A 14,414-nucleotide genomic window follows, 5' to 3' on the forward strand; every position below is an offset into this window, starting at 1 on the left:
ATCTGTATGTTATATGAGTCTTATTTGAGTCAAATAAGCCCTTATAGTAACATAGCCATTATGAAATAGCATAATTCAGTATATAGCAATTACTTTCAGGACTCCATATTTTCTGAAAATCTATGAAATTTTGTATGAATATTTGTAGGTAAAAGTGATACTGACATTGACAGAAGATACATAAATTAATTAATTCTCAGATTTATACAGTTATTAGATGATAATACCAATTCATTTCTGTGTGATACTGAATTAGATTGTGGGAATAAAAATGTTTGGAGTCATAAGGAATTTTTGTTTACATGCTTTTCTTTGTCTGTTACTTTAATGTTTTATATTTCAGATGTAAATGCTTGAAACTGTAAAATTTTGGATTTTAAGAATATAAGGATGAATTGAGAGCCTCCATATGCCTGTCATGCTACCAAGTATGTCATTAGCTAAGTGTTGACTAATTACTCATTACTCCTAATCCCATAAAACTTATCTTTAGGAAAAAAACCACCCATGTGCATAGGATACACATGAAACCCATGCATGCAAATACACATTAGTGACACATTGATGATACAGACTGAGCTCTTGGTTATATTAGAGATAAGCACATATAAAGAGCATCTAAACATGAATCTGATAAACATTCACCTAAATATGGCTGTACTTATTACTAATGCTACTCAGCAGATGATTCTAAGATTGTAGAAGGGAACTTAGCCACTGTGTACAGAATATCCAGTGATGAGGTCCTGGAAGGGGCTCCTTAATCACATCAGGCACAAATCATCCAAGACTAATGGCCTCTGATTTATTCTGTGATAAATTTATTACATGAGTATAAAATCTCAGAGTGTATATGACTTCATCTTCACGCATTACCCTGCTGGTTAAAGAGACCTGTATTGCTGTAGAGAAGCCAATGTACTATTTCATATTTTCTACTCTCCTGGGAATAGGGAGACTTGATAAGTGTGGCCATGACCATTGAACATTAAAATAGAAGAAAGTGCTGTGATTTAAATTGAATTTTTAGCCAAAGGGAATGGAATTGAGATTCAACAGATAATTTAAATTCCCATTAAAATAGTCACTGGAGCTACTGGACATGACAGTGGGTGAAAAATGCAGAGGGATAGTGGAATCTGACCATTTTCATGCATTTAAAACAAGTTTGTAGAGACATACAAAATTTTGAATAGTCTTCAAAGTACCCAAACCTAAGGAAAGTTTGCATTTACCCTAATATTATTTATGGCCAACCAATACATTCAATACTTTATGGAAACTGAGATCAGATGTAATATTTGAAATAAAAAAACAATACTGTCATTGCCATCATAATAAGCCTTTTCTTTTTAGTCAGAAAGATATTTTTGGTGGTAGTACAAATACCACTGAAACACACACAGTCTGTTGAATTCATGATAAGTACCATTTTGTCCAACCTACTTTATGAAATTCTATGTATTTGCTTTTGCTCAAACTGGAATCCACCATTTTAACTGAACTCGGCCTCCTTACCTATATTCAAAAGTATCACAGGCAAAACATGATCTCAAATGACTGTTTATTCATTTATAGAAATTAATGAAGCAAGCACTCATTTCCTGGATGGACATGTTTTCAAGGGAAACTATTTTATGTTCAGAGGTTGAAAAAAAGGAAAAACACATGAGTCTTTCACCTTATGGCTTTTAGATTCTTTGGATCATAAAAGTTGAACAAATTTTAGTGTCTTTTGTAAACCTCTTGCTTCCTAGAATTTTTTTTGCTAATGTACAAAAAGAATGGGATTACATTTCAGTGCGTTAAGTGTAACTTGATGTTATTCAAAGTAGTTTGCTTCAACTTACAGAGGCAGTTCCAGGAGAGAATGCTAAGACAAATGTTTGTGCATTGGTGGTTACAACTAGAGCGAGTTCATAGCCTTCCAAAGTGTCTGTTTGAGTTGGTATAACTTTACCAAGGACTCTATTAAAATCCAGTCACACTGATTTATAGTTACACTCAATCGATGGCAGGTATGGCAGGGATCATCCAGTTTTATGAGAGGCAGGAGCCAGACTTCCTGGACGTAATAGAGTTCAGATGCTGCCTCAGACAACAAGGAAGATGAATCTTCATACAGAACTACCACTCTCTGAGAATATATAAAGAGGCAAGACCAATGCGTGTCAGAATCACACCGAGCTGCTCACGTCTTCTCTTAGACCTCGATCCCTCTTGAAAGCTCACCATGGCTAGCCGTAACAACTACTCTGCAAACTGCAGCTCGGGATCACGGAGAAATTCCTGCCACGTCCCAGCCCACCCTTCCATTGCCCTCTGTTCTACAAACATGGGCTGTGGAGAGGTTTTCTGCATACCCAGCAACTGTCAAGATCCTACCTGGGTCATGGACAACTGCCCGGAGACCTTTGGAGAACCTTCTGGTGGCCAGCCAGGCAGCCATGAAGCCAGCAGCTATGAGAACTCTTGCTGCTCATCTGCATACTATGTGCCCAGACCCTGCCAGGGCTCTGGGTACATTCCTGCTTCCTCCATCATCTCCGGTGTTTGCCTCCCCGCATCCTGCAGGCCTGTGAGCTGTGTGTCTAGCAGCTACCGGCCAGTGAGCCCTTTCTTCAACAACTGCCATCCTGTGGGCTGTGTGCCTGGTTGCTATCGCCCGCTTCCCTGCGTATCCAACAGCTGCAGACCCCTGGGCATTGTCCCTTATGGATGCAGGCCTTCCGGTTGTACGTCTTACGGCCCTCAAGCCATTCACATTGTGTCAAACAGCTTCAGACCTCTGCAACCGGCCTCTGGAGGTTGCCAACCAGTGACCCGTGTGTTCGGCACTTGTCGTCCATCTTGCTCTGCTCAGTGAGGGCAGTAGCCTCCTTGGGAACCACAATGGTGTGGATCCAGGATTCAAATCTGGACTCTTGTTTCTCTCTGAGTACTAATTGCTTTTTCTTGTTTGCACTGTATCTGAGTTAATGCAAACTTCCTTTGACATTGTGAATTGCTTTTATGTTTCCTTGGTGTAAAATCTCTGCCCACACCGTGGTTAATATTTCTCAAGTGGGAGCACTATGTACCTGATACGATCCATATTATAATAAATGAGACTAATTCAGAATTAAGAATCCAGTGCATTGGTTTATCTTTCATTACATCATGCTAACCCAGAAATGGGCACCCTCAAATGCTTGCCAGGTGATGTTGCTGTACCATGTGTTATTGTCTGACACAGGGCAATGGTTTAGCATTTTAGAAGTATGATGACTTCAGACAAATATGAGGAATGAAGAAACGATGGCCTTTGGGTAAGTCATGGTCTAAAAGGAAACTTAGCGGTATTCTCTTACCTCTGATTTCTAGGGCCCATGTCTCTGGCAGAATGTTCTCCAGTTGCAAACCCAGCAATAAGCTTTTGCTTAAGCCTGTGTGGCTTCCTTTGATCTGATCCCATAAGGCATGGCAAGTGCTTCCTTTGCTGCCTTTGCCTCTCCTGCTTCTCTGTGCTTATCCCCTTCTTCTCAGGACTGCATGCACCGCGCTCTTGCACTCTCATCTAGCATGCGATGACTCATGAATGTATTCTTTTAAAATTATCATCACCATTTTACATATGCCACCGTCAAGAACAGTTTGCCCTTCTCCATTTGCTGGGATTATCTCAAAACACAATCCAAACCCATTAACTAACCTTAGACTTAAGCAACAACTAAAAGCTACTGAACACTCATTGTATGGTGTGTCAGGCAAAAGAAGACAGATATGGGAAAACTAATATTGAATTATCAGAGCTTGCCAGAGTCATACATTACAGCATAAATCTTAGTTAAATACCATTAATTAAATAAAGCTAATGTATACATACGTAAATGTTGGTCTTTGTGGGCTACTGGAAATGACTGTCTTCAAATGCAGAAATAAAAGAGGAAAAGAGAAAAGATCAAAATCAGACTCAAGTGTCAACAATCAAAATGAGTTTTAAAATTACTGTCATGGGTAATTTCACAGCTATGATAAAAAAACAATAGGGCAAAACAGAGACATGGGAATCCAATGAAATGATTATTTATTCATTCATTTATCTATTTTGTACCCTGACACAGTTTCCCCTCCTCCTTTCCTCCCAGACCGCCCCCCTAGCTCCTGTTCACATCCACCACAATCCATTTTTCCTCCACTTCTGTCAGGAAATGGCAGGTCTCCCGTGGATAGCCACAAAACATGGCATATCAAGTTACAGTAAGACTGGGTTTTCAGGATACTAGGAACTACTTGAGAGAGAGCAGGCCAAGGACACCGGCTCATTAAAGGTGCCTTAATTTTGAGGTCACAGAGCACTTCTACATCCCTGTCGTATCTTCCAGAGAAACTTGACCTGATAAATATTGAGGACCAGAAGCTAACTGACTGGGTTTTTTTTTCTTCCAGAAAAGGGATGTGTCTCTGTTTTACAGTTCTTATCCCACCTATAAATTTCTCAGCACTGACACAGAAAGGAAGTACTTCCTACTATGAATTTTATTTATTATTTATTCATATGTATTTATTTTTCAGTGTTGGATGTGCACCTAAAACACCTCTGTATGTGAGGTAAAAGCTCTGCCCCCTACGTTATAGCCCAAGCTCCAGAAGGGCAGAGCAGTTCCTACCATGTTCCTATTGGTGGTGTTGTAAAGTCTGTTCTAAATCAGTAATTTCCTCCACCTGCTGGATTTTTTTGAGTTGGTGGCATCTGCACCTTCAATTTCTGAATACTCTCCAGGCAATTTACTGACACCCGACCTTCACATAGCCCAGTCTGGCTCTATGTCAGACATGCAGCTGTTGTAGATGTGGCTAAAATGCTTGCTTTGACACCATTTCAGAGTGAGATGAATTGGTCTAGAACACATAGTCTATTCTGTGCTAAAGATATTATTGTGAATACCGATCCATGTACTTATCCTACTTGGTTTTGAACTTCAAAATGAAATTGTGAAGTGTTTTCCCAAAACACGCCATGGATTTTTTTTAAACTAAGAATCCTTTGACACTCTTCCAACTTGTTATGTGAACCAACAGTCTGTTTCCTTGACTTTACTTGAGCAAAACATGCTAAACTTATAACTGGCAAGAACATAAACATTGCATTTTCAAGAAATTGCTACAGGCTGAGCATGAGAAGTATGAAGAAAGAAAGCTCATGATACACTGGACATAAGAAAAAGAAACGATAAAGACATAATTAAGAGATGTTGGCTAAGAACTTTCAAATTGAAACAAAAACCACTGAACGTTCATAAAGTGTATGCACATTGATAAATGAAAATAAAAACAAGGATAACAAAACGAACACAAGGTGAGAATACAATTACAAACAGCAGAAATCAGAGTGAAAACCTCTTCGAAGCATATTGGTATGAGCTACCATGAACTTGCTCACAGAAATCACAACTACAAGAAGCAGTCATGGTAACATGACGATTGCTGGTTGTCCCATTCTTTTTGACATAGATGCATCTCATGTTGTCTTATGTGTATTCACGACTCTCTGCATAGGATGCATGCCTGCGAGGCACAGAAGTAAGAAAAGTCCTTGGGTCCCTTGGAACTAGAGTAATGCATGGTTCTGAGCCACCACGTGCTTGTTGAGAATGACTTTCTGATCCTCTGGAAGAGCGTCTTAGCCATTGGGCTGTCGCTCCAGTCCCACAGTTGTCACAGTATTATTTATTTATATTCTTTTTTATTAGTTTTAAATTTAAATTAGAAACAAGTTTGCTTCATATGTCAATTTCAGCTCCCTCTCCATCTCCCTCCCCTCCTCCCCTGCCCACCCCCAACCTCCCCAGCCTCCCCCCAATCCTCACTCTGTTCTCCAGGGAGGGTAAGGCTCTCCATGGGGCATCTCCAGGGTCTCTCATTTCATCCAGGGCAGGCCTAGACCCTCCCATAAGTGTCCAGACTGAGAGAGCATCCCTCATTGTAAGATGGGCGCCCAAAGTCCATTTGTATGCCAGGGATAAATACTGATCTACTACCCAAGGCCCCATAGATTACCTGGGCCTCATTCAGGGGGTCTGGATCAGTTCCAATGCTGGATTCCTAGTCATCAGTCTGTGCTTCAAGAGCTCCCCCTTGTTCAGGTCAGCTGTTTCTGTGGGTTAAACCAGCCCAGTCTTGACCCCTATGCTCATCAGTCCTCCCTCTCTGTCACTGGGTTCCTTGAGTTCAGCTCAGTGTTTAGCTGTGGGAGTCTGCCTCTGCTTGCATCAGCCATTGGTTGAATGTTCTGTTTCCCAGAGTCTCTGGCAGTGGGATTGTAGGCTGGCACTCCCCTGATTCATGTCTAAAACCCATATAAGAGTGAGTACATACCGTGTTTCTCTTTACATTCTTATTTAAATCATCACATTGTTTTACTTTACTGGATTCAGCTCCCTGAATTACCCAAGGAAGTCTATTTAAAGAGATACACTCAGTGTTCAGACTGCAACCATAGGCAGTGTGTCACTGTTTCATCTCATTAATACAGTTGTGTACTTTGAAATCATTTCAACATGCTAAATTGCTACGTAAACAACAGATTCTTGCCTCATGCCAAGTTCTCTCTGGGTACTAGGGATATTCACAGTAAACAGTTCAATCACAGAGAGGGTTAGAAAATAAGTGGTAAATACTGATAAAAACATAATGATATAGGAGTGTACTAAGCAGTACAACGAGGGAATGAGTGCTACTATAACAAAGAGAGGTGATTAATTTTAGAAAAGTCAGAAGTTTTGCGTTGTTAACAACTGACAACTGTGGATTTTCACCTCCTCTAAATCCAGTCCCCTGGTCCTACCCCCAGCTCTGTAGCAGACCATCTGCTGTGGCCTCCCCTTCTTCGCTGCCCCTGGCTCCAGCAAATCAAACAAATCTTCTCCTCCAGACTTCCTATTCCCCGTCTCCAGCAGGCATTCCCTGGGAACATGCCAGTCAAGCCTGCCAGAGAAGCAATTAGGCCACCGAAGCCGCAGGTAGGCAAGCTTCAGATTTTACTCTCCCTGTTCTCCTACAAATTCTGCAGCAGACAACCTGCTGTGTCCTCTCCTCTCTTCCCCCTTTTGCTGAGAACTAAATATATCTTGGTGGAACACTGTTTCCTCCCTCCTGTGGATCCCTTAGCCCCACTAACACATCCTTATTCCTGAGCGTCAGCTCCAGTAGATACTGGTCACACCTGGGAAGACCCAAGAATTCCTTACTAGGAGAAACAGAGTCACCAAAGTCTCCTAAAATCCAGAGATCCCAACAAAGACCAAGGAACAAAACACTAACGTGACAAAAACAAGACCAGGAACCAACACCTAGAATTACAGCTTTCCCAAACCCAGGTGCCTAGATGCCAGTGTAACTGCACAATCAATAATAGCCGGGACAGTACATCTCCACTAGAGACCAGCAACCCTACCCTAAGTATTCCAAGATAGCTGAAGCATAGGAAAAAGACCTTAAAACTTCCTTTATGAATATGATAGAGGTTCTTGAGGAAGAAATGGATAAACCCTTTAAATAAATCTATGAAAACACAAACAGTGGGAGCAAATGAATAAAACCATTCAAAGACCGGGAGTGGAAATAGAAACAATAAAGAAAACCCAAACTCAGGGAAAACCGGAAATGAAAAATTTACGAACTTGGATAGGAACCTCAGAGGCAAGCACCACTGACAGAATACAAGAGATGGAAGAGATAATCTCAGGCATTAAGGACATGATAGAAGAAATGGATACCTCAATCAGAAAAAAAAGTCTAATTCAAAAACCCCAGGAACAAAATATCCAGGAAATCTACGGCAGTGTGAAAATACAAAAATCTAGAAATAATAGGGATAGAAGAATGTCAAAGGCACAGAAAATATTTTCAATAAAAATCCTAGAACATAATTCCCCTAGCCTAAATAAGGAGATGCTTATCAAGGTACAGCAAATCTACAGAACAACAAATACACGGGGTCAGAAAAGAAATTCCTCTTGAAACATAATATTTAAAACACTAATGTATAGAACAACCAAACAAAAAAAACTATTAAAAGTGGCAAGGAAAAAAGAGCACGCTACATATAAAGGCAGACCTATCAGGACTTCTCAATGGAGACCCGAAAAGTCATATGGGACTGGACAAATGGCCTGAAGAATAGAATTACTACTTCTCTCTCTCTCTCTCTCTCTCTCTCTCTCTCTCTCTCTCTCTCTCTCTCTCTCTCTCTCTCTCTCTGTGTGTGTGTGTGCGTGTTTTTCTCTCTCTCTCTGTTTCTCTCTTCCCCACACAATAAATTCTGTCATTTTATTTAGTCTAGTTATATTTAGTGTTCTTGTTAATCATAGGTTTATGATTAAATTTGAAACATATACATAATGTCATATTATGTTAACTTTATATATACATAAAAGTTAAATAACACTAAAATTAAAATGTTAAAAAAATGGTCTCGAGAAATCAGACAATAGATTTAGTCAACCGAGATCACTTTTTGGTGTTCAAATATTTTTGCTATTTAAGGTTATTTTTTTACTGAATCTTTGGGAATTTCATATCCTAATTCTGCTCACCTCCCAGTCCCTCCATAACCTCCCCTTACCCGTGCAGCACCCTAAAGAAAACTAAACAAACAAACAATAACAAAACAAACATTCCTTCGGTCATTCATCTATCCTGCCTCTCTAACACCTCTTCATTTGTCTTGGAGCTACAGTGTGTCCAATCAGATTCATTTGTAAATGTTCATCTAAATGAGTCATTGGTCTGATTCAGGGCCCCTGGTTTCTGTTACATCATCGTCACTGGATCCTCAGTGAAACTTAGAGATTCTGAGGGTATCATTCCACAGGACCAGTGCCTTCATAAGATCCAGCAGGACCTAGGTGGAGTAACTGTTGGGGTAGGCCAACCCTAGGCCTGGCTGTAGGTTCGGGTGGAAGCTGAACAGGTCAGTCAAGGTTGCTGGTGCTGCCTACTTCAGGTGATGGATGGAGTCAGCTCCCCTATGCCCATGCTTAGGTCAACTTTCCCTAAACCATGCTGAGGGGTGAGGCTATTCTTTCCAGAGTGTTAGGGAGGGTAGAGTTCTCCTGTGAGTGTTGGGGCCAGCTCTCTTGCTTCAGTGTCTAGTGGGGGGCAAGACCAGCTATCCCATGGCCAGCAAAGCTCAGATTGGCTCATTATAGCCCTCTGGTTTCATCAAGCATGATTCTTATGGCCCCCTGAGGTGATACAGGCCATTGACATCAACACTGACTACAGCTGCAGCAGGACTGTGGACCCAGACATGGTACTTGGGAAGCAGCAGGATCTGGATGTCCCCATTGCCCCAAGTATCAGTGCAGACCACCCAGACCAGCATTGTCTTGTGGGCAATGTGGTTCCAAAACACCAACATGGCATATCAGTTGAAGGATATAACTTTTGTTTTAAATGCAGTCTATTTATAGGCCACATCAACAAAAACTAAGATAAAAATGATCAGCATTTAAGTTCATAAAAGAAACACTACTACAGCATAAACCACACATTGACCCTTGCACAAAGATATTGGGAGGCATTGATACCTCACTCTCCTCACTTCCACTGATAGACAAGTCATCCAGAAAACATCTCAACAGAAAAATGCTGGAGTTAACTGATGTTATAATTGACTGTGATGGTTTGAAAAAAAATACCCCCCAAAGGGAGGGGCACTATTCAGAGACTGGCCTTATTGGAGAATGTGTGTCACTGTGGGGTAGTCTTTGAGGTCTCTTTTGTTCAAGGTTCCCGCAGTATGACAGTCAGCTGACTTTCTGTTGCCTGCAAGACTCTCAGCCTCAGCATCATAATTGCTTGCCTGCCACCATGATCCCTGCCATAAAGATAATGAACTGAACCTCTGAAACTGTAAGGGAGCCCACCCCAATTAAATACTTTCTTTATAAGAGTTGCCATGGTCATAGTGTCTCTTCACAGCAATAAAAACACAAGCTAAGACATGGACCTAACAGATACTTACAGAACATTTCACTCAAGCATATACTCAGACACAAACTAAGTCTTAACAGATATAGGAAAACGGCAACAGCATCCTGTATCCTCTCTGACCACCATGGATTAAAGCTGCATTTCAACAACAGAAAGCTCACAAACTCATGGGCACTGAACAAGTAACTACTAAAAGAAAAAAATTGGTCAAGGCAGGAATTGAGAAAGATATTAAAGACTCCCTAGAATCGAATGGAAATGAATACACAAGGTAGCCAAACTTATAGAAGATAACGAAAGTGGTTAGAAGAGGCAAGCTTATAGAAACTAGTATGTACCTATATAAAAAAAAACTGGAGAGATGTCGTACTAGCAACTTAACAGCACACCTGAATGCTCTAGAGTAAAAAGAAGAAATCATACCTAAAAAGAGTAAATGGCTAAAGGGCAAGAAATAATCAAACTTGGGGCTGAAAACAATAAAGTAAAAACAAGAACAATAAATATAAAGAATCAAAAAAACAAAAAACACAGAGTTGGTTCTTTGAGAAAATCAACTGATAAATGCTTATCCGAATTAACTAAAAGGTTGAGAGAATGTCCAAATTAACAAAATCGGAGACAGAAAGGGGGGACAGAACAACAGACGTTAAGGAAATCCAGGGAATCATGAGTAAATGCTTTTAAAATCTGTATTCCAGAAAACTGGGAAATCTGAACAAGAAGGCTAATTTCCTCAATACATGCAACTTTACCAAAGCTGAATCAAGACCAGGCAGATAAGCAATGTAAGCAGATCTATAACACTTGTGGAAATGAAGGAGAATTTAAAGGTCTCCCTCCCCATCAAACAAAAGCAAGCAAACAAAACAAAACAAACAAAGAAGAACAACAAAAAGCAGGGCCAAGTGGTTTTAGCCCAGAATTCTACCAGATTTTCAAGATGAATTAATGCCATTACTTCTCAAAGGATTCCACAAAATAGAAACAGAAAGAACACTTCCCAGTTAGTTTTTCTGCAGTAGGTGGGACCAGATATAGAGACTCTCAGATAGATATCAAAGAGAGAAAGACAGTGGCAAATGTGAAAACATGAGAGAGAGAGAGAGAGGGAGAGAGAGAGAGAGAGAGAGAGAGAGAGAGAGAGAGAGAGAGAGAGAGAGAGAGAGAGAGAGACCTTGAAACATTCAGCCCTAAACTGGATGTTTCCATCAAATATCTCCCCTAGGGCTCAGGCAACCTCAAGGGAGAGGAAGCAGAAAAAGTGTTAAGAGTCAGAGGAGAAGTACACCAAGGAAACAAGAACAGGACCAAGGCATATGTGAAGTGTCAGACTGAGATAGCATGCCCAGACCTGCAGGAGTCTGAACCACACTGTGTCCTAGAACTGAAAGGAGAAGTGGATACTTGCCCCCATCCTTAACCCAGAAATTATCTCCAATTGATAAACACTTGCAAACAAACATTTAGTTTTCTTCATCAGACTCTCAGGATTTTTTTCTGTTTAAATTTTATCTTTTTTAGTTTTTAATTTTTATTTATTTTTTAATTTTTATTTTCTGGCTTGTAAACTACAGAACTTTTGTTCACATATGTCTTCTTGCTTTGTGTTTTTGTGGGGTTGTTGACTATGTAAAGCACAATGAGTGGTTATCTGTGCCTGTATCAATTTCTCGTGCCATTTCTTGGACTCTTTTCCTTCTGCTTGTATTTGGTCTTATTCCCATGTGCTCGTTCTGTCCTGTCCTGTCCTGTCCTGTCCTGCTCTGCCCTGCTATTCTCATCATTTAGGATCCTGTTTGTTTTCTAATGAAGACAGAAAGGGTTGGACCCAGATGGGAGCTGAAGTGGAAAGAACTGGGAGGAGTAAAAGAAGGGGAAACTATAATAAGGATATGTTATATGAAAAAATATTTTCAATGAAAGAATATGTGTGTGTGTGTGTGTGCGTGTGTATGTAAACTAACAATTGAATTGGACCTATAGGATGAGAAAAGGATAGCCTGTGATTAATTGAGTGAGGTGTATTTTGGCCACAGAGACCAAGGTCAAGTGCACGCAAGAAAGTGTCACAAACACACACAAAATGCAACTTCTGTTCCTGTGTATAGTTGTATTAATGAGCCCTCCTTCTTCATTTGCAATAGAGAAATGCTTTACACCTTCCTTATGAAATTCTTACTTGTTGAAAATGCAAGGTATTATCAGTTCAGTTTGAACTATGTCTCTAGGGTGGTGATTGCCTTCAAGACGTACCTGTGACACAGACCTACAAGTTGGTTACAGAACTTCCACAACTGCTGGGTGAGCAGACTGCTGTATGTTAAAGCTCACCTGCTGTCTTGTTTCCTATAGAGAAGCCCACTCACCATCACTCTCATGATTAGAATGACACAGGGCTTTGAAGCACAGGCAGCAAGGAAAACCCTTAAAGCATCTTGCTGGAAGAAACTCAGTGTGAAGTTAACAAGGAGCGTCCCATTCTTGCTCAATTTCTTATGGGAAGAACGCAGGAAGCACAAAGCTTTCTAAACAAAACCCATGGACATTTGTATGTTGTAAAAGAAGAAAAGACTGGGAGGTTCAAACAGAAAAATAACAACTTCAAAAAAAATTCCCTCAGTGGTAGAGAGTCAAAGTACCTTGGTAAAACACATGACACTTCTGTTTAAAATTAAATCTGCAAACATATTCATTCTATGTCTTTTGTTCAGAAAGCAGTTTTGAATGTTCATTGAACATTGGATGCTATTCAACAGGCCAACAAACCACATTTACACAGACGTCTATTCTCTGGATCTTTCTGTTTCTGAACAGTTAGTTTGCAAGTACCAGCATGCTTTGGATACAGTAGCAAACACTGACCTTTGCACACCATGTGCTCCTCTGGAACCTCTTCCTGAGATGTGACAGGGAATTCGGTAGGAAGAATCTGTATTTTCTATAAAATAAAATATTTATAGAGTTTCATAAGAAGTGCCGAGGGAAAACAATTTGCATCGTAATACCTTTCTGAATGCAATGCAGTTACATATATCTTGTAATCCGAGAGTTTGGAAACATGAAATGCAAATTTTCCTATGCAGTGTGTTTTAGACTGTGCTTCATAGACACATCATCAATGTAAGTTGGTTTGTTGGCACCAATTAAAGCTGTGTGAGTGTGAGCCACTAACCGATATGCACACGGGTATGTGCCTCCCTGTTTTCCACAACATTTCAAGGCAGTTTTCAAAACACACGTGTCTTAGCAATGAAAAACCCTTCGAAACTATCCCTTGTGAAAATGTTGATTTCCTTTCATTGTTCTTGGATAGATGCCTCTTTTTTTTTTTAATAAAGGAGGTGTTTCAGAAAGGATTTAAAAATTTAAAGTCAAGACACAAAAACTAGGGCAATAGATCTAGCCCGGTGGTTGAGTCTTTACCTAACACATGTGGAGCCTAAGAAATAATCCCTAGTGTTGGAAACCAACTAGGGCAGCAACAATACAAAAACTGAAGCCCTAAACAGTCACAGAACGAAGATCAATGTGTGGGCTCAGCAGGTAAACAAGTCTGCCATGTCAGTGCAGGCACAGAGCCACCAGAGCATGCAAGCAGAGTAAGAAGAAAACTTTTGAGGGTGAGATCTTCCTGTTCATCATGGGATCTGGGGATCGAACTCAAGTTACCATGCTGTGGAGCAAGCAGCTTTGCCCACTGAACCATCAAACAGGCCCTGGGGCATTTTTTCCAGCAGTTTATTAGAGATGTGTGATGGTTTGTATCATCAACTAGACAAGGCATGGAGTCTTCTACGAAAGGAACCTCTTCGCATGCCTGTGAAGAATTATCTAGCCTCAGTTAGTAGCTGGGCATGTCTATGGGGTAGTTTCTCGACTGGGTTGATTGAGATAAGAAAAGTAGGGTATGTGGGTAACACCATTTCTTTGGCACAGCCCTGGATAGAATGGAAGGTTCAATGTTACCAAGCAGCAAGCCCCATGTCTCTCTGCTTTGTAACTGGATATATTACTAACAGCTGCCTTGTGGTCCTGCCAGCAACCCCTATTATGACAGAATGTGTCCTGGAAATGGCAAGTAAATCTCCCTTAAATTGTTTCTATAGGGTACTTTACTATAGCATCTAGAAAGAATCTAGTAAAAACCAGCTCTCACTAAGTCACCCAGGCTGGCTGTGAACTCTGTAGACTAGGCAGGCTCTGGACTTGTCATGTCCTGTCTCAGCCTCCTTCTCAGGCCTGGGATAGCAGGCTCAACTAAGGAACTCCATTTTAAACAATTATGGTCCCAGAACACTATTGTATACAATGCTTATGCTTACATGTTAGTATCTGTAATAATAAAACAGTATTTGACTATGAGGGGGTTGCAGGGTGTTCTCATTGACATCTGGATGTCTAGCAAGGGATACTTCAGGTACACCAAACACTTT

The 14,414-nt window shown here is 40.5% G+C and overlaps 1 protein-coding gene across 1 annotated transcript; it reads left to right on the top strand.

The window, feature by feature from the left end:
* Positions 1-2,223: 2,223 nt before the first annotated feature.
* Positions 2,224-3,062, top strand: LOC101835948 (keratin-associated protein 26-1). The gene has a single exon (XM_013116172.2). The coding sequence runs from the start codon at positions 2,234-2,236 to the stop codon at positions 2,864-2,866; it is 633 nt and encodes a 210-aa protein (XP_012971626.1). The 5' UTR covers positions 2,224-2,233; the 3' UTR covers positions 2,867-3,062.
* Positions 3,063-14,414: the final 11,352 nt, after the last annotated feature.

The sequence above is a fragment of the Mesocricetus auratus genome, unplaced genomic scaffold (assembly GCF_017639785.1).
Source record: "Mesocricetus auratus isolate SY011 unplaced genomic scaffold, BCM_Maur_2.0 Super-Scaffold_100008, whole genome shotgun sequence".
Lineage (NCBI taxonomy): Eukaryota > Metazoa > Chordata > Mammalia > Rodentia > Cricetidae > Mesocricetus > Mesocricetus auratus.